Source organism: Herpailurus yagouaroundi, unplaced genomic scaffold (genome assembly GCF_014898765.1).
Source record: "Herpailurus yagouaroundi ecotype Mexico unplaced genomic scaffold, PumYag 210, whole genome shotgun sequence".
NCBI classification, from domain to species: Eukaryota; Metazoa; Chordata; class Mammalia; order Carnivora; family Felidae; genus Herpailurus; species Herpailurus yagouaroundi.
Genome location: NW_024412441.1, coordinates 6,101,561 through 6,122,563, shown reverse-complemented (window position 1 = coordinate 6,122,563; position 21,003 = coordinate 6,101,561). Strand labels below are relative to the sequence as shown.

Sequence of the window (21,003 nt, the reverse complement as noted above, 5' to 3'; positions counted from 1 at the left end):
CAAAGAATGGAAGGGATACAGAAAAGTATAAAAGAACAAAAGCAGAAGAGACAAAAAGAAAATGAACATTTTTTTTTAATTTTTAAATGTTTATTTATTTTTTGATAGAGACAGAGCGCAAGCAGGGGAGGGGCAGAGAGAGAGGGAGACACAGAATGCCAAGCAGGCTCCAGGCTCTAAACTGTTAGCATAGAGCTTGACGCAGGGCTGGAACTCACAAACTGCTAGATCATGGCCTGGGCTCAACCAGGTGGCTCAACCAACTGAGTCACCCAAGCGCCCCAAGAAAATGAAGATTTAAATGAGCCATATGAATAATTACACTGAATGTAAATGGATCCAATTAGGAGGCAGAGGTTTTTAGACTAGATAAAAACCATACTTTGGCCCTTTACAGGACACACTTTAAATATAAAAACATAGGTAATTAAAAGTAAAAGAATGTAAAAGGATATATTTTTCATCCAAACATATACCCTACAAAATCTGAAGTGCCTAATGTTAATGTTGAGCAAAGCAGATTCTAAGACAGAGTATTACCTTGAGATTACCAGAGATAAAGAAGGGCATCAGTTAATGATAAACAAGTAAACAGACATAATACTAAATAGATACACCAACACTAAAGTGTATGGGAAATATATGAAGCAAAAACTAAAGAAAGACATAGACAAATCTACAAATTTTATTTTAAAATTTTAACATTCAAGTCTCACCTGACAGACTAGTCACGCATGCACATACACACCAATCCAAGAATACAGATGATTTAGACAATACTATCAACGAACTAAACATAACTGACTTTTATAGAGCACTATAACCAACAACAGAATTCACAACCTTCTCAAATACACATGGTACATTCACCAATTTAACCATTTCTGGGTCTATAAAACAAGTCTCAGTAAATTTCAAAGGACTGAAATCATGAAGTATATGTTCTCTGACCACATGAATTAAAGTGAAATTACAATAAGACAAAAATATCTGGAAAATCCCCAAATGTATGAAAGTAAACAACACAATTCTAAATAACACAGAAGAAACTAAAGGTTTAATTTTAAATTGAATGATAATGGAAATTTGTGGGATATAGCTAAAGTAATGCTCAGAAATTCACAGCTCTAAATACTTTGAGAAAAAAGGGTTATATTCAAACTTTAAAGTTTCCACCTTAAGAAACTAGAGAAAGAAAACCAAGTTAAACCCAAATAAGTAGAAGAAAATAAATAATAAAAATAAGAGCAGAATCCTGTGATACAGAAAACAACCAAATAGAGAAAAATCGGTGAAACTAAAAGCTGGTTCCTTGAAAAGATGAAGATAATTGACAACCCCTAAAATGATCAAGAAAAAGAAAAGAAAAGCAAGTACTAAAAATAAAAGAATTATCACTAACGATCATAAAACCATAAACGATTATGAACAGGTTTATGCCAACAAATAAGACAACTTAAATGGGTGGACAAATTCCTTGATGTCCACTCATCAAGAGGAAAGAACAAATTCCTTGAAGGGTATACACTGCCAAAAGTGACACAAGCAGAAATAGAAAATCTGAATATCCCTATATCACTTAAATAGAGTATATTTACAATTTAAAACCTTCTCCATAAAGAAAACTCTAAGCCCAAATGGCTTCACTGCTAAACTGCTAAAGTCTGTAAATATCTAAAGATGTTTATACAAATTCTTTCAATGTATAAAGAGCAAACACTTCCCAAAACATCTTCTATAATTATGCATTAGTACCAAAACTAAACAAGGATATTACAAGAAAATTAATTTACAAAAATTATTCGTATAAAACCTCGAAACAAAATTACAAAACACTGCTGAGAAATTATAAAGATCTTAACGGAGAGAAAGAGACATCATGTCCATGGATTGAAAGATTTAATGTTAAGTGTTAGGAAAGAGTACTCTATGCTTCCTGTGTTGCACATTTTATAAGCAGAAGGATTGGGTACTGAACACCTTTGCTCCTGACTATCTTTTCAAAGATGTTTATATACGGAACAATCCTGGAGACAGAGATATGTGTCTTCCTTTTGAGCACCAGGCATACTTATTACATCGTACAATTCAGTTTCCCTAAGTTCCTTTCCTTATTCAGCCCATGGCAAGAGTAAGTGTCACTTGGCACTCTCCAGTGTTGCTCTATAGGAAACGGGGAGTAGGGAACGTGCACAAGAAAATGCTGATATTCCAGCTATTTACATTGCTGAGTAATAAAGTCTTCTATCTCTGACCCAGGTATCTGTGTCTTCTGCCAGCATTCAAGAAACTACGGCAGACTATCCTGTTAGCTTGTTATAATGCTTCAAACCCTCAAATGTCAACTTTCCCCATATTGCTCTTTAGACTCAACGCAATACCAATCAAATTCCAAGCAGACATTTTGTAGACATGATCAAGCTGATTCTAAAATGTATATGCACATACAATAGACATAGAAAGGGCAAAACTATTTTGAAAATAAAAAGTAACACTTGGAGTAGGCACACTACTTGATTCTAAGACTACTTAAAGCTTGTAAAACTATACCAATCAAAACAGTCTAATACTACTGGCAAAAGGATAGGAAAAAATAAATCAACAGAACAAAACAGATGTATGTCTGGTCACTGATTTTCAACAAAGGTGCCAAAGCAATGAGAAAAGATAAATTCTTTCCAAAAGATAATCTGCCGGGGTAACTGGATATCTTTATGGAAAAATGAATGTGGATCTGTAACACTTCCACGGACAAACATTAATTCAAAATGTGTATTAGATTTAAACATAAAAGCTATTTGGGGCACTTGGGTAGCTCAGCTGGTTAAGCGTCCGACTTCCCCTCAGGTCATGATCTTACATACAGTTCGTAGGTTCTACACTGATGGCTCGAAGCCTGCTTGGGATTTTGTCTCTCCTTCTCTCTGCCCCTCCCCTGCTTGTGCTTGTGCGCGCACGCTCTCTCTCTCTCCCCAAATAAATAAACTTAAAAAAATAAAAAAAATTTTTTTTAATTTTTTTTTCAACGTTTATTTATTTTTGGAACAGAGAGAGACAGAGCATGAACGGGGGAGGGGCAGAGAGAGAGGGAGGCACAGAATCGGAAACAGGCTCCAGGCTGAGCCATCAGCCCAGAGCCTGACGCGGGGCTCGAACTCACAGACCGCGAGATCGTGACCTGGCTGAAGTCGGACGCTTAACCGACTGCGCCACCCAGGCGCCCCAAAAAAAATTTTTTTAATAAACATAAAAGCTAAAAGAAAGCTTCTAGAAAAAAACAGAATATTCACAACCTTGAAGTAGGCAAAGATGTTTTGGACAGCACACAGAAAGCACTAACCAGATAAAAACAGAGAGGGAGGCAGGCAAAACATAAGAGACTCTTAAACATAGAGAACAAACTAAGGGTTGTTGGAGGAGTGTTGCGTGGGAGGGATGGGCTAAATGGGTGATGGGCATTAATGAAGGCACTTGTTGGTATGAGCATTGGGTGTTACATGTAAGTGATGAATCACTAAATTTTACTCCTGAAACTAATATTATTCTATATGTTAACTAACTTGAATTTAAGTAAAATCTTGGAAGGGAAAAAAAAATTAAATGTATCTGTAATCTGCCAAAAAAAAAAAAAAAGCACTAACCATAAAAGAAAAAAAACTGATAAAAGACTTCTTCAAAATTAGAAAATTACACTCATCAAAAGAAAGTATCAATAAAAATAACAGGAAACCATAAATAAAATTAACAAGCAAGCTACAGATTAGGAGAATATATTCACAATGCATACATCTGACAAAATACTTATCCAGAGTATATAAAGAACTCCCTACAATAAATCAGAAAAAGACATTATTACAACGCTATGTAACAGCAAGCAAAAGACACATCACAAAAGAAAATATACAGGTAGCCAAGAGACATGTAAAAGTCCTCTCATTCATTAGTGATTTGGGAGATCTAAATTACCACCACAATGAGAAATCATTACATACCCACTAAAATGGCTAAAGTTAAAAAGACTGATATCAAATGTTGTTGAGAATGTGAAGCCACCAGAACTCTCGTATATTGCTGATGGAAGTGGAACCACTTTGGAGAACTGTTTGGCAATTTCTTACAAATATATACTTAGCCCATAACTTAGCTGGTTACTCAGTTGGTTACTCAATTCTACTCTCTTTACCCAAGAGAAATGAAAACATATGTTCACAGAAAGGCCTGTATAAGAATGTTCATGGCATTCTTTTGTTCATAATAGCCAGAAGCTATAAATAATCCCTATGTCCATCAACAAGTGAATGAAAAATTAAACTGTGGTATACTCTTATCATGGAATACTACTTAGTGGTAAAAAGGAAATTACTGAGACCTGCAACATCAATGGTAAATCTTAAACACATACTTAATGCAAGTAATCATAGGAGAGTACATGCTGTATGATTCCATTCACATGATGCACTTTGCCTGTTACATAGCATCATATGAATAGGAACAAACAGGCAAAATTAATCTGTGGTGAAAGAAATCAGAACAGTGTTGTTGGGATTGGGGAGCTGGAAGAAGGACAGAACAAGAATTCAACTGAACTGACTACTAAGGGCCCAAGGGATCTTTTGGGGATGATATAAATGTTCTACATCTTGACAGCAGTGAGTCAATGAGTGGACGCACTTGTCAGAACACAAAACTGTTAAACGTAAGATCTATGCATTTTATTGCATGTAAATTATATCTTAATAAAAAACACAAAGGGGTGCCTGGGTGGCTCAGTTAGCTAGGCCTCTGACTCTTGATTTCTGCTCAGGTCATGATCTCCTGGTTTGTGGGACCAAACCATGTGTCAGGCTCTGTGCTGACACTGTGGAGCCTACTTCAGATTCTCTCTCCCTCCTCTGCCCCTCTCCCGCTTACACATGCATGTTCTCTCTCAAAATAAATAAATAAGCATTTAAAAATAAAAAAATAAAATAACATTAAAATGAAAAAAAGTATATGAGCATTCTTCAACAAATAAATTTTGGAGAGACAGTGCACACAAACAAGGGACAGTCAATAAGACTTATAAAACAAATCAATCCATTTTATTATTTTTTTAATGTTTATTTTTGAGAGAGAGAGAGAGAGAGAGAGAGCGCGCGTGCACGCGCACGCACGCATAAGCAGGGGAGGGGCAGAGAGAGAGACACACAGAATCTGAAGGAGACTCCAGGCTCTGAGCTGTCAGCACATGGGGCTTGAACTCATGAGCCATGAAATCATGACCTGAGCCAAAGTCAGAAGCTTAATCGACTGAGCCACCTAGGCGCCTGAAATCAAACCATTTTAATATGTAGACCTTCTTCAGATTCTGATTTTTTTAAGTTTATTTATTTATTTTGAGGGACAGAGAGAGCAAGCAAGCACAAGCAAGGCAGAGAGAGAGTATCCCAAGCAGGCTCCCTGCTGCCAGTGAAGAGCCCAATGTGAAGTTTGAACCCATGAAACCATGAACCCATGAGAGATTACGCATGACCTGAGCTGAAATCAAGAGTCAGAGGCTTAAGCAGCTGAGCCACCCAGGTGCCCTTGGATTCTGATTTCTTAAAACACCGTGATAAAAACAAACAAACAAACAAACAAACAAACAAACAAAAAGACCATTTATGACATATAAACACTAGCTGGATATTTGAGGACATTAATTTTTGTTAAATATGTTGGGGAAACATTTGATTATTTAGTGTTGCGGTTATGTTTTGCAAAGTAGTTACAGTTTGCAAAATACATAATGAAATATTTATGAAGGTGTGGGATTTGTAGGATTGACCATGGGTCGATGGCTACTGGGGCTCAGTGACAGCTAATCAAGTTTCTTTCATTATTCTGTCTCTATGTTTGGAATTTTCCATACGAGAAGTATAATTTTTAAAATCCCTTCAAAAAAGAGATATGGCAATGTAAGTACACTAAAATTCTATATACTGAAGCAATTTTAACCAGTTTTATCCACAACTCTTACAGCAATTAAAATATGTATATTTGATTCTATCAATGCTAACTATAGCTCATGCTGAACATGTTTCACTAACAAAATTTTAGTAAGGTCAAAAGAAAGCTTGGTGGGATAAGAATGAGTAAATGAGAAAGTATGTTGGTAAAAGGTAGTTTTTCAGTCCTTGTTCAAAGTGATATCTTAAAGCCCAAATCCTTATAGCATATCTGTATTATGTAGTGTAGAACGGCCTATAAAACATTACATAATGAAATATATGATGTCCTAAGTTCTGATTTCCATAATTCACCTTATATAAGCAAAAGTACCTAAGTTTTCATCAAATTGTTTTGTATAAAAATTAAGATACCAGAATATCAGAACTTGATAGAATAGTAAGCCTTTCTATCATTTAAAAATGATGATTAGTTGAGACTGAGAAGTTTAATTTTTTTTATTTTAATGTTTATTTATTCCTTAGAGAGAAAGAGGCAGAGCATGAGTTGGGGAGGGGCAGAGAGTGAGGGAGACAGACTCCGAAGCAGGCTCCAGGCTCCGCGTTGTCAGCACAGAGCCCAACGCGGGGCTCAAACTCACAAACTGTGAGATCATGACCTGAGCCGAAGCCAGAGGCTCAACCAACTGAGCCACCCAGGTGCCGCGAGACTGAGAAGTTTTAAAGGCATGGTTTAAGCATGTTTAACAACTTTCTTAGAACAAAGAAAAAGAAAAATTTTCAAAAGGAAATTCCCTTCTTTTCTGAGATCAAAGACACCAGTAACTTAAAAAAATGTTTTTAATGCTTTAGGTTGCTTTACCTAGCACTGTCAAAACACTAATATAAGTAAATTTAATAATGGCACCTTCCAACTACTCAAGTTTACAAGTCAATCTGTAAAACTGAAGAAAAAATATGCAGACTGACCTAGAACTCATTAAGGTTTTTTCTCTTTTCACAAAAGCTGTTGACAAGTAGGTAAGTTTATGACTATCCCTACAGTACAATCACAAGGCTCCTCCAGTTTTAAGACAGCAGAAAATTCTTTACAACTGGGAACTTGTGTTTTTCCCTTAATCTGCTACCTATGCCTCTCTTAAGTACAACCTCTACTCATCTTTTTGTCCCCATATTTAGCCCTAAGCATTGCTTAAAAAAAAAAAAAAAAAAAACGAAAAGGAAAAGGAGTATGCTAATATTTTAACTAACGTTGAACTTCAAGGGAATACTAACATAACCAAACAACCACTAAATTTGTTTGAATAACAAAACTTTATAAGCCTTCTTCACCTATGGTAACAATTCCATCAATGGGAAGAACAAACTATTAAAGAAATCATGTTTTTCCTTAAAACTAGAGGACCACTTAAGGCCCTCTCTAAATTTAAGAATTTAGAGACTGCTAAAACAATAGTCCAATATTTAGTAGCCATAGCTCTATACTATGAGAGTATAGAAAATGTTTCTCCCCTTCTCAAAACAAGGGGTTTTTTTGTTTGTTTTTTTCAGAAATAAAAAAGCAAGATTTCTTTCTTTACCTGTCTATCTATAATTAACTGAAAAGAGGGGTCCAAATATCTATATAACCCAGTATATCAAGTGTCTTATACTAAGCAGGCTAGAGTATTTAATAATTACTTTTTAAAGCCTGTATTTCACATAATTACAAACTAATTTTTAAAAATACAGGTTAAAAAAATACAGGTTAATAAAAACCGTGTTTGTAGAAAAATACATGACACTGGTCCAAAAAAATATCAATTTTCCCCTAAATTAATGATTAAATGTAATGTAGCCCCACTGTAATTTCAACAGAGGAAGAGGGAATTAAATAAACAAATTTTAAAGATCAGGTAAAAAGCAGATAGCCAGAAAAAATAATTCTGGAAAAGCCTTATCAGCTATCATTTCATTGGAAAGTTATAGCAATTAAAACAGTCTGATACCTATACATGAAAAGACAAAGAAATGGAAAACAGGAAATATTTCACCGATAATACAAGTATATGACAAAAGTGGCATATCTAAATAGTAAAGATGGATGAGTCAACAAATGGTGTTGGGACAAATGAGATATCATGTTGAAAAATAAAATTATATCACTACTTCACTTTCTACAAAATAAGCTACAGATAATGAAAGGATCAAATATTAAAATGAAATCATAAAAATCATGGAAGCACTAAGAAAAAACATGGGAGAAATTTTTACAATCTTAGAGAAGGCCTTTCTAAGAATTACATTAAACTCAATGACTCGTATGATTCAAAGGCATAAAAGACAATGATACTTAAATGTGATTACTTAAAATTTCTGCAAAAAATATACTGAAGGTCAAAATACAAACAACAAATCATGAAAAAAAGTTTTCAGGACACAACAAAATGCTAATTTCCTTACAATACATCAAGTGTTCCTACATCTGTAAGAACAAAAACCCAAAAGAATAAGCAAAAGCTGTGATCAGAAAAAAGTTACTGGCACCTATGCCAAAAATACTCTGAAATGTAAATTAAAAAAAAGAAAATTTGCTAAACCATTCACTAGATTACCAATACACTGTGTTTATAAAGGCATAAGGAAAAAGGTACTTTAAACACATTACTGGTGGGAATAGAGGTTGCAGTAACTTTGCAATACAATTCAGCATTACTTATCAACATTTTAAATGCACGTACCCTTTGAACCAGTAATTCTACTTGCATGAATTTATCCCACAATATATATATAACAGCATGTATTCCCAAAGAAATATATATAAGTGCATAGCAACATTATCTGTAACAAAGTTGAGAAACAACCTAATTAACTATCCATAAGAGACTGACTGAATAAAATATGGAACATATGATTTTTATTGAGAATATATTGTACTTCTAGGACTATACATCCATAATATCAGTTTACATCCATAATATCAGATCCATTCAACAAATCTCTGAGTGCCAACACCACATCTAATGCACTGTGATCAACAGTAAAGATATGTCACATAGTCTTTTTCCTCAAGAGAAAAATGTTCAGGGGCACCTGGGTGGCTCAGTCAGTTAAGCGTCCGACTTTGGCTGAAGTCATGATCTCACAGTTCCTGAGTTCAAGCCCCATATCTGGCTCTCTGCAGTCAGCACAGAGCCTGCTTAGAATCCTCTGTCTCCTTTTCCCTATGCCCCTCCCGTGCTCACTCTCTCTCAATCTCTCTCTCAAAACTAAACAAACATTAAAAAAATATATTTTAAAAAAGTTATATAGCCCCTTTCCTCAAGGAGCATATAGTCTGGCAAAGAATAGAAATAAGTAAACATACTATTACCATATACAGTATGATACATATATAGAATGTTATTAGAATACTTAAAAATAATCACCATTTAGAGGTGTCTGGGTGACTCAGTTAAGCCTTGGACTCTTGATTCAGCTCAGGTCATCATCTCACAGTTAGTAAGACTGAGCCCCACACAGGACTCTGCACTAACAGCACAGAGCCTTCTTGGGATTCTCTCTCCCTCTCTCTTCATTCAGCTCAGGTCATGATCTCACAGTTGGTAAGACTGAGCCCCACACAGGACTCTGCACTGACAGCACAGAGCCTTCTTGGGATTCTCTCTCCCTCTCGCTCTGCCTCTCCTCGGCTCACATGCGCCAGGGTGCACTCTTCTCTCTCTCTCAAAATAAATAAATAAACTTTAGATCTACTTCTAAAAAAATAATAATAATCACCATTCCAAAAAACAAAAAAACCAACCACTTAAATGTAAAATTATTAACTCCTCCTTTAGAGTTTAAAAGAATGATGAAGCCATCAGTGTGAGAAGACCTCAGCATCAGTAAAGCTGCGTCCCACCATTTTGCATGCCTATGCCCTATCTAGCTAACCACAAAAGTCACATTTACCCATATAAACACTGATGAATTATGGTCTGCCCTTACAGTTCTCATTACTGGTGCTGCCACACCCAGAGGGACCTTCTAGGGTCTATATTTAGAAAAGGAACAAAAAGTATCAAAGAATATAGTATAAGAGTGATGTGTCTACAACACTGACTTCTACTTAATTAGAAGTTTCAGTAAAGGATCAAGAAATATCATCCACTTGGTACCTTTTCCTGGGCTAGCAAAGTACCTTTAAAATGTGCCATTTAATTTGGGGCCTTGTATCAGCAGTGTTTCAAATAAACTGCTTTTAGGGAGATTATGAAATAACTACATATAAAACAGAGCCAATTATTAGACAATAGATAATATACTTGCTCCTTTTTAGAAATATTTCATATAAGATAGCAAATCTTCTAAGTTTAGAGGGATATAGTGCTAAAATAGCATGTTTTTAAATACTACTACTCATACTGAGGTTATTTATCAAAGGTACAAAATATATTCATCATTTCATTTTAAAATGGTTTGAGGGAGTCTGCCAGTCACTAAAAACGATTTGACATTTGACGTGGAGCTTCCTATGAGCCAACCTAAAACGTAACTTAACTTATCCATAAGGAGCATACCACCGTTACCAACTTTTATTCCTAGTCCAAAATTAGAAATGGCTTAACAAGAGTAACTATTCCGAATCTGTAAATTCATCAGTTCTTTACCTTGATTCCAATTTCAAAGTAGGGTGGGGAATGGATAGGGCATGAGAGTTCCTTCTTTAGAGGCACCTGCTTCCTAGAAATGCGTATCACTGTTCAATTAGCCTTTGTATTAAGAACTAGTACTTAAGATTTAAACTATACATCACTCAAAATCTTTTAGCATTTCTACTATGTGCTCCTATGCCAATACACATGATCATATAATAAATGACTTCATAAAAGACTAGTAATTTTTAGTCCCAAGCCATAAACTATACTTACGAGCAATATTCAATTCTATATAAATGTCCACTGCAATTAACAAATTTGGACAGTCTCTGAAATTGATTTAGTAAGCCCCAACACTTTCTTTGTATTTACATCCCCTGCCTCCAAGCTCTATCAATTCTTCTTTCATAAAACCTTTTTTTAACCTAACTATAAAAATTGAGATTTGCAGCCAAAAAAGGCCTACTTCTTAGAGTTTCTTATATTCTTCCCTTCTATTCCATTTTCACTGACTGAAGGTAGTAGTAAACTAGTTCAGGCTCTACTCACCTCTTTCAAAACACCTGCAAAAGCATTCTAAATAGTTCTGTTTTTCTTTCCAACCTAACTTGAGTACTGTCGTTAATTCACTTTTCTAACACCGCTTTAACAATGGCATGCCTCAATTCAATAATCTCCAATGGCCTCACAATGCGTAAAGCAGTAATTCAGGACAAAAGAGAAAAATAATGAAAGAACTTTTACATTTTGGAAACAATAACAAAAACATTTTTTGTTTCATAATATAAATTACCAAAACCAAGAGCAACTGTGGATGGCAGAGCATGGATAAAAACAGGATAATAAAACCCCAATACCTTAATTTAGTATTCAATACCCCTCAGAATCCAGATCTACCGCGAGTTTTCAATCTTAATTACAACACTGGTTTAGAACATGCCCAAAGGCCAGTGCAATGTCATTGTTAATGATGTTTACATTTCTCTCAATGCAATTTTTATGCAGCATTTCCCTGGAGTACCTTCCAAGCCCATTAACCAAGCACCTTTTCAACTTGAAGCCAAATGTTTCTCCATGGAAAATGGTCAAGTGAGAGGCTTCCATCTCATTTCATTACTGTACAATGGGGATGTCCCAAGAACAGTAAACAACAAAATTCAAAATTATTCAAAAATAATGTAAACAATGTTAAATGCACAAGTGTCAGGAGTCTGCCTAACTCAGTAAATATAACCCTCTTCCCATAGGGCTGGTCTGTTTTGAACCATGCTCTGCACATCTCTCACCTTGTCTTTACTCACATCAGTCCTCTTGGTTCCTCTAAATCTTCAAACTGTATTTTTGTTTCAAATCACAATATAATTATTAAAGAGTGTATTTCTAAAATAATTAAAAAAAAAAAAAACTTTTTACAATGGCCTATTAGAGACCCCAAATGAGCTAAGTGTAGCCCACCTCCCCACCCTCACGTTACACCACTCTCTCTCCAGCTTTTTTCATTAGTCTTACTAGACTTTCAAACACCCAAAGCTAATTCCTGCCTCAAGGCTTTTGCCTCCTTAAGGGTTGCTTGGAAATTTTTATCTGCAGCTTAAAATCTCACCTCCTCAGAAAGGCCTTTCTCAGTGCCACACTACTTAAAAGGCACTCCCCCCCCCCCCCACCACACCTCAGTAATTTTCCATGCCATCATCCAATTTATTTTCCTCGTAACACTTACCACTATTCTGAGTTTCTTATTTATGTGCTTATTATCTATACTCCCTGCATAGGGAGCATATGTGTCTTGTTCATTGCTATACCCTCATAGCCCAGAACAGAACCTGTCTCAGTTGAATGAATGAATAAACTGTTAAGAACCTGAGACTCACTAAAATGGTTTAACTATCCATGACTATAATCATGATGTTCAGCGGTTCACTAAGGCAACTAAAGTTTCTAAACAGGTATCATAAATACAGAATTAGGGAACCATATAAAGGTAAGAGTCCCTGAGTAGGCAATATCCTTTCTCCTTTGTCTTCCAAACTTAGTATTCCAAAAGTCAAAATTCCGAGAATGCTGTCACCTCCTGAATCCCGAATGTTCAAAGATCAGAACCCTTCTCCTGTTTCCATATTGGAATACAAGATGACAAATTAGTATGCTTTTGTTAATCCTTAAACTGCCCATTTGCAAATTTACTACTTTATATTATTCTACCTCACTTTAGTTCTCTTAAATGTGTTTTTGACTCAGGAAAAGAAAAAATCGTGTTACTCCTCATCTCCTAATATCTTTAGTGTAATGATTATTGTTTTGATTAATGCTTTGGGGTGTGTCATCAAAATGTTATTCAGAAACATCACAAATGGCTTATTTTACTGCTGTGGAGAAACGAACTGAAAAATATATGTATTTTCTGTGTGATCTCAGATTCATTTTCTTCTTCTAGAAAACGAACTATTTCTAAAATCCGATAAAGCTATGAAGATTTCTCAGCAGGCAGTTAAACTACTTGATTCTTGCCCTTTTATGCATTAAGAAAGATCCTACTGCTGGTGGGACACTTTGTCCCCAAAGTAACAAGCTACATGTTGATAAACTAGTAACTTGTCTAATAAGATTTAACATCTCTAACAAACTTGATTTTTTTTCTCTTCCAAAATAAACAATTTCCCAAAATGAAAAGGGTAATAAAACAATGTTCCTTAAAAAAAAAAAAATACAATCAGGTACTAAAGTGAATGAAAAGATTTGGAATCTATTTATAAACTATGCAGATTTGTCTCTGTCGACCTAAAACATAGAACTTCTAATAGTATTTCTAACCACTACAAGAAAACATCTGTCTCAAAACATTGTATTAAAGGCTTCTGACAAATCTGCCACAAATTCAATTGGCCTATTCGCGGCAAAAAATCCACAGGTTTCCTCTTCTTTAAGAACGTCAACCATTTTGCCTTTTTCCTCTACGGATTCATTATAATGCATCAAGAGCCTAAACCACAGCAACAGCAATCCGTCTCATTTTGCAGCTAAGACCCTGGCAGAACTGCTCCCCTCGGGCCACAAATGCCCAGATCCCACTTCTCAGGCTCGGTTTAGCTAGGGAGTCGCCACATCACAACCCGGATAAACTGGGCGGTGCCAGGACTTTGCCAGAAGTCTGGCCTTCCCAATTCTCCACGCGCCACACCACTGGAGGCGCTCTCCCGTCACTGCAGTTGGGTCAGTGTGGATGTTTTCCACTGGGCCAGCTCCCCACCAGCGCCAAGAATCGAGAGGGAGGGGGATGAGGTGCTAGGGGGCCACCCAAGCCAGGGAGGTGAGGAGGGGGTCCAGGGCTCAACGCTGGCAAACAGACTAGCAGCGAAACTGCGCCTTTTCCCTAGGAATGACCCAGCCTGGGAGACAAAAGATTAAGGGCGCCAAGGCCTTCCCATCCTCACCCGGGAACCTAGCCAGCCCAACGCACAACCCTAGTTCCTCGATACAAACCCAGCTCCTATTAGGGGTGGATGCCTAACTTCCGGGACGCAGAGGGATAGGGACTGTGGGGAAGAAGCCGGGAGCCGACGTGGTGCACGTGTTCCCCGATACCGAGACAGACAATAAAGAACAAGCCCGGGTTTCCTCGGCCGCCCCACCCTGCTCCTGGCGGCTCCCACCAGCGGGGGCGCCTTCGCCCCAAGGTCCACGGACAAAGCCCCTCGGGGCCGGAGAGGAGGGCTCCGCCCGAGGCATCTGGGGGTGCACACAAAAGACAGAGGGCGCGAGGGACTGCGCGAGGAGTAAGGGCACGGCACTCACCCACTGAGCCTGAGGAGCCCCTGCGCTTGGGCGCGGCCGGGGTGGAGGGGGGCGCGGCGGGGGCCGGGGCGGGTGGGGTCCACACGGGCTCGGCCTGGGGGCTCACGCTGGCCGGGGGAGGAGGAGGAGGCCGGGCCGGAGGCTCATCGTCCTCGGGGAGCTTGGAGGGCGAGGCTGAGGCAGCGGAGGGCAGGGATGGCGCGGGCACCGAGGGCGACACAGGGCTCGGGTCCCAAGACGGCGGCCGCTCCGGGGCTGCGGGGGGCGCGGCCGGCAGTGGCCCCCGGGGCGCCGGAGGCACGAAGTCACTGCCGAAGTCCAGCAGGGGCGCGCCAGCGGCGGGGGCGGTGGGCACTGGGGCTGCCGCCAGCCCAGCGGCGGGCTTCCTCTCCAGCACCTCCAGCTCCTCTAAGTCCTCGTCCTCGTCCTCCTCGTCTTCCTCCTCGTCTTCCTCCTCGTCCTCGGGCTCCCTCACGAACTGGTACTTGAACGGGGGCTGAGGCCGGGGTGGGCTGTCCGACGACGAGGAGACCAGAGGCGACTGGTCCATGTCTTCCATGGCTTGCGGGTCGGAGATGATGCTGCAGCTGCTGGCTCCACGGGACGCTTCTCTTCAGAGCCGCGGGCGGTTGTGGGGGTTGGGGAGGACTGAGAGGGGCAGGGCCGAACAAGCCCAGGGACCTGCAGTGGCGACAGCTCCCGGAACAATGAGACTGCTCCTCCTGCCTCTGCGCCCGTGATGCGCCACCCGCCCAGTCCCCAGTTGCCGCCACCGCCCAGAAGAGCGAAGGAGACAGGCCAGCAGATTCTCCGCCCAGTTTGGCGTGACTTACCCTCCCTGGCGGGGAGAGGCAGGGTCTGGCGCGGGAGGGAGAGAGCCAATCGGCTACGGGATAGAGACGATGGGCAACCAGCTGGCCCAATGGAAAGAGAAAGAGAGAAAAGTGGGTGGGGCTTTTTGCACTTCCTCTCTCCTACCGGCTGGGGTGGTTTCGATGGGTGGGGCTTGGAGCTGGGAGACCCACCCTTCACCTTGGGTACTTGCGGGTTGGGTCGGGGTCTCTCCTTGTCTTGGAGCTGGAGGTCTGCCTGCGGCCCTAGGGCTCCATAAGCGTGCGGTAGGGCTGGCGGTCTGCCCTGAAGGGTCCGAGAGGTTCTTGGCTCCGCACCCCCGGAAGGGCGTTATCCTGGGGGACTGGGGGTGGTAACTTTCCTCCCAGGAAAGGAAAATCCCAGGGTTGAGAAATGTACTATGAAGTAGGCCCTAAAGATTTATGTATACACTAAGAATTAAAAATTTTTGAAATAAAAAGATTACATTTTTTCAAACTTAAATTACCAGACCAACTCATCACTACTACCTGCAACCTCCTTAAAAGAAAAGAAATTTTTTTGACAGCTTTAAGGTTGTTCTCTATTCAAACTGCAGGCCCTGGATGAAGTAGGCAAAACAGAGCTGGGCTTGGACAGTCTGGAGGACTAAAATCATTTCAAACTCGTCTCATTTCCTTCCAGGACGGTTTTGGGATCTGCCTGCTGCTGGACTCACATGGTAGAAAGATGAGTCACCCAAAGAGAGAGAGAGAAGAAAGTGGAAACAAAACGATGCCTTGGAAGGCAAATTTGATTCACATTACATTTCAGTCACTTTTGGCTCATGAGTCAACATTTCAGATGATTCAGGCCTTCTGGGAGTCAGGAAGCCCAGTATTGGTTTTGATATGCTGGAATGAGCATGATCCCCATTCTACTTTTTCCAAAATGGGAGAGGGAGTTTAAAGGAAAGTGGTCACAGAACATACAAGTATCAGCATGCAAAGGGGTTAGAGTCCCTTTTATGGTTCTGGTATATCTTACAGAAATATTCACTGCCTTCCTACTGTGGAGGCCCTGGAGACAGGATGACCTGCTTGCAGACTGCTCACAGTCTAGGCCTGCCCTGTCCAATATCTTAGTCACTGGCCACTTGTGGCTAATGAGCACTTGAAGTATGACTACATGAAATGAGATGTGCCATAAGTTTAAAATGCACAGTAGATTTTGAGTATCAGTATAAAAAAAATTAAAACATCTCAATTTCTGTATGGTTACATTTTGTAACTGATGCTGTTGATGTTGATGTGTTGGAAGAAGTATATTAAATTGTTTTCACTTTTTTTTCTTACTTTTTAAATGTAGCTTCTAAAATATTTTAAATATATGTATGATCACGTATTTCTTTTGGGCAGTGCTAGTCTAAATAATTAAGAAATTCTGATTGCCATGGGGAATCATTAGGGTTATTTAAGTAAATTCTTAGCTCAAACTAATTAATATTACTCCAGGCTTAATTTAGGTATTAAAAAGGAAAGGCAGTGGTTAGGGAAGAAGGAAGGAGAAATGAATAGGTGGAACACAGATTTTTAGGGCAACAGAATTATTCTGTATGATACTGTAATGGTGGACACATGACATTATACTTTTGGCAAAACCCATTGACTGTCCATCACAAAGAGTGAACCCTAATGTAATGGAGGTTAGTTAATAATATATCAATACTGGTTCATCACTTGTACCAAGATGTTAGTAATAGGGGATGGTTGGAGAGTGGGCATGGTACTCCCTGTACTTTCTGTTCAATTTTTCTATAAATCTAAAATTGCTCCAAGAAACAAAATGTGTTCATTCTTTAAGAAGGGAAAGGTAGAACGAGATTTCCTGGGAACATTACCTGATCCGGTTAGCACCACGACATTCAGGACCTGGCATATCCATTCCACAAAGACCAACTGGTTTTATTCCTACAAAATGGCTGAGGTACTTTGAGTTTATTTGGTTTTTATTTTGTGTCATTTTTGAAGAGTAGGAAGAGAGAAACATTAGTGTAGAATTTGGGGGTGGAAAGTTTAATGCCAAACTAAAAATTTTAAACAAAACAGATTCCTACAATGATTACTAAAAGTCATGTTTCAAGTATTTGTCAAAAATTATCAGAAATGTATATGATCTTCAACCGCATACACATACAAAAATATACTAGCAAAATTTTATGGTATGAACTTTTTCTGTTATGTAACAATTTAGCTATCAGTAGTTCAGTCTTCACTGTACTGTTTTCCCCACTATAATTGTTCTGAAACTCCTTAATAGAAAAATTTTACAGTTTTCATATATTATTTGTAAGTTGCTTGCTTATATGATATCTCCACATTCATATATATGTGTGCCTGCTATTACTAAAATAGTCTCAAGGGAATATCTTTAATTTATTAAAAGTGTCATAAAAGGATAATTATGGAAAAGTGGTAGATTTACAACTTTTATAATAAATGGTAAATATTGAGGCAATAATATAAGCACTCTCCTCTGAAGCAGAAGAAAAATAACAATCTTATTGAGCTCAGGGACTTCTAAAATGTAAGTATTTGATGGATGAATTAAGGGTAAAGAGTTTACCCAGTGTTCGTAGAATGATCAACAAAGGATAAGGAAAGGAGACTGTTGCTGATATACCAGAATCAAAAGTAGAGTTAGTTACACATTAGGATAACTACATATAAATATCACTCTCGCTAACAAGAAAATTCTGATGGGCATTTGAAATGCTTAAAGGAAGAATGTAAATTCTTGATCATAATAATAGTTAGAAAAAGAATTATTCAATGAATTACTTTTGAAATTATCTTACCAGAAGTAGAAGATTAAAGTTTTCAGATACCACAAGTTAGTAACTGTTCTGTTAGAACACTACAAGAAATCCATTCATCCTGATGGAATTATAGAATCTCAGAGTTGGAAGGAATCTGGGAGATCAGTTTGACCAATTTCCTTACCATTACAAGAATTCCCTACAGAAGGTTTTTTAAAGTTGACCATCGGTGCTAGATTAAAAACAGCCACAAACTCTTTGCAACAACTCCCATTCAGAGGTAGGGTCAGTTTCCCCACCCCTTCTGAGCTGGCCTTGTGACTTTCTTGACCAATAGAATGCTCTGGAAGTGAGTTCCAAGCCTAACTAGCAAAGGCACTGCAGCTTCTATTCTCACTGTCTTGGAACACTGAGGCTAAAGATGAGATACACATGGGGAAAGAGACCTAGCTGACTCTCTGGGAGCTGAGGTCCCAGAAATGTGAGACCATTTCAGATTCTGCAGCCAACCCACAGAATCATAAAAAGTAATAAATCATTGTTTTAAACTACTACCTTTTGGGATGGTTCATTACAGAACAAAAGCTAGTTTAAACATCATCTGTTTTGTGCTTTACTCATTCGTATATGAAATATTTATTGGGTATTTACTCTTCATCATGCACATGGAATACAGCACTGAACAACTCAGCACAAATGTGCCTGGACATTTTCAGGGAGACTCACCGCTTAAGGAAATATCCCGTCCTGTTTCTATTATATTATACCTTATTGCAGAAAGCTCAATTGATATCTAATCCATGTACACAGAACAGGTTATTTGTCCTTCTATCATGTATGCCCCATGAAAGAGTTAAAAGGCATAGGATAGCTATATTCTTGTCTACATATGTAGAGTGGGTTCAGCAACCACAGGAGAAAGATGAGAGGTTAATTCCTGACAAACTTATATCAAGAGCTGTGCACAACTTTTTTGTCTACTGGAAATGACCTGCCAATATTCAAGATCACCACTGAATTACATTCAACCTTTGTATTTAAAAACAAAACAAAACAAAACAAAAAAAACCTGAAACATCATGTTGGCAGTCCTAAGGGGAAAACTAAAAACTTGCTGTGTCATTGTCCCTACCATTTTTCATGAAATGCAGTTCATGGTTCTGGTTAACATCTTGACTTATACTAAGTTCATTCTAAAATGAGAATAGAAATAGAAGTATTATAAGATCAACATCTTCAGCCATGCTAGTTAAGCGTTGAAAATTATTGGGACACCTGGGTGGCTCAGTTGGTTAAGCGTCCAACTTCAACTGAGGTCAGAATCTCACAGTTCCTGGGTTAGAGGCCTGTGTGGAGCTCTGTGCTGACAGCTCAGAACCTGGAGCCTGCTTCGGATTCTGTGTCTCCCTCCCTCTCTGCCCCTCCCCCATTCATGCTCTGTCTCTCTTTCTCTCAAAAATAAATAAACATTAAAAAAGAAAAAAGAAAGAAAATTACTGTTGGACCTAAAATCAAGTTTTTAAGTTCCAAGAAGAAATCACATAAAAGCCAAGTGAAAGTCATAATTAAAATTGAACCTAGTCTTTCTCCTTTAACCTTCTTTGGTCCTCCACATTAATACTGCATTCCCTTAGGCTAAATTCAATATGCATCATTTCTCTGGTGAAATTTATTGTGATCTAATATAAAAACTATTTTTGATTCAGAAGAAAATTAATTTTGATCTAGCAGCACAAATCCAAGCAGAGAAATTCTTAAACCATCTTAGACAAATAAAAATCTATCCTCATGAGAAAAAAGAACTACAGACAAGAGTTCACAAAATGATCTCAGTTATAAATAACTCATTCCAGCATCTCACCTATTCTTCCTAATACCTAAAAACTGAAGTATAATTTCTGCTGTTTTATTTTCAGTAGAAATAGAAACCAGGTAGTCGCTAGCTTTACAATAAACATGACTCATTTACTCAACTAAAATCTATTGAGCTTCTAGGTTCTGGTGATAAAGGGTAAATAAAACACACTTCTTACCATCAAGGAACATATAATCTAGTTTACAGAAAAATATATAGGTATGTATACACATATATGTGTAAACATATTCATATATATGTGTATATATGTATGTGAATATATAGAATATACATATATTAATATATTAATATAATTCATACTATAAGTATATAATATGCATATTATATACTTACATAATTAATACAATATAATTCATACTATATATATATGTATATATTAGAGAAAGAGTGAAACAGACATATTCCAGCAGAGTTTGGGAAGGCTTCATAAAAGGTGCTACTCTTTTAAGGTAAAGAAAGAAGGGAAGGCGTCTAATGAAGAGAAAATAGCACCTATAGAGGAAGAGGAGTTAAACTCCAATATAGATTCAAGGCATAGAGAGACATAAGGTATGGTTAGAGAGGTAGAAAATGACGGAAGATAAAACCAAATAAAGAAATCAAATACAGACTATGAAGGGTCTCAAATGCCATGCTAAAGAGTGAAGCTATTATTCTCTACGTAAAGAGTTATTAAAAGTCTTTAAACAAAATGGGGACACCTGGGTGGCTGATTGGATTAAGCATCCAACTCTTCATCTAGGTTCAGGTCATGATCTCACAGTTCCTGGGATCAAGCCCCTCACTGAGCTCTGCTCTGACAGTGCGGAGCCTGCTTGGGATTTTCTCTCTCTTCCTCTCTCTCTCTGCCCCTTCCCCATGCTCTCTGTCTCTCTCTGTCTCTCTTAATATCAAAATAAATAAATAAACTTAAAAAAAAAAAGGCTTTAAGTAAAATGGTGAGATGACCTGATTGCTAATTCACAAAAATAGTAGTGATAGTGTTATAAACATAGATGAGTATGGATGCTAGAATAAGGAAATAACATTTAGGATGCAATTATATAATATTACAGGTAATCTTTGCCCAGTAACTTGATTATAGCTACTATAGTTTAAGTGAAACATAATTACTGCTTAGAGTTTGGGCAAAAATTGATGAAAGCGTGAACCAATAGTTTA

At 38.1% G+C, this 21,003-nt stretch overlaps 1 protein-coding gene across 4 annotated transcripts in view; it reads right to left on the bottom strand.

Moving 5' to 3' along the window:
- RTN4 (reticulon 4) overlaps positions 1-15,145 on the bottom strand; it is a 73,180-nt gene extending 58,035 nt beyond the window's left edge. Inside the window, exon 1 of one of the 4 annotated variants that reach the window (XM_040453719.1) lies at positions 14,339-15,145. In XM_040453719.1, the coding sequence (XP_040309653.1) occupies positions 14,339-14,897 (559 nt within the window). In that variant the 5' untranslated portion in view covers positions 14,898-15,145. The remainder of the gene's footprint in view (positions 1-14,338) is intronic. The other 3 variants (XM_040453717.1, XM_040453720.1, XM_040453721.1) reach the window with 3 other exon arrangements.
- Positions 15,146-21,003: the final 5,858 nt, after the last annotated feature.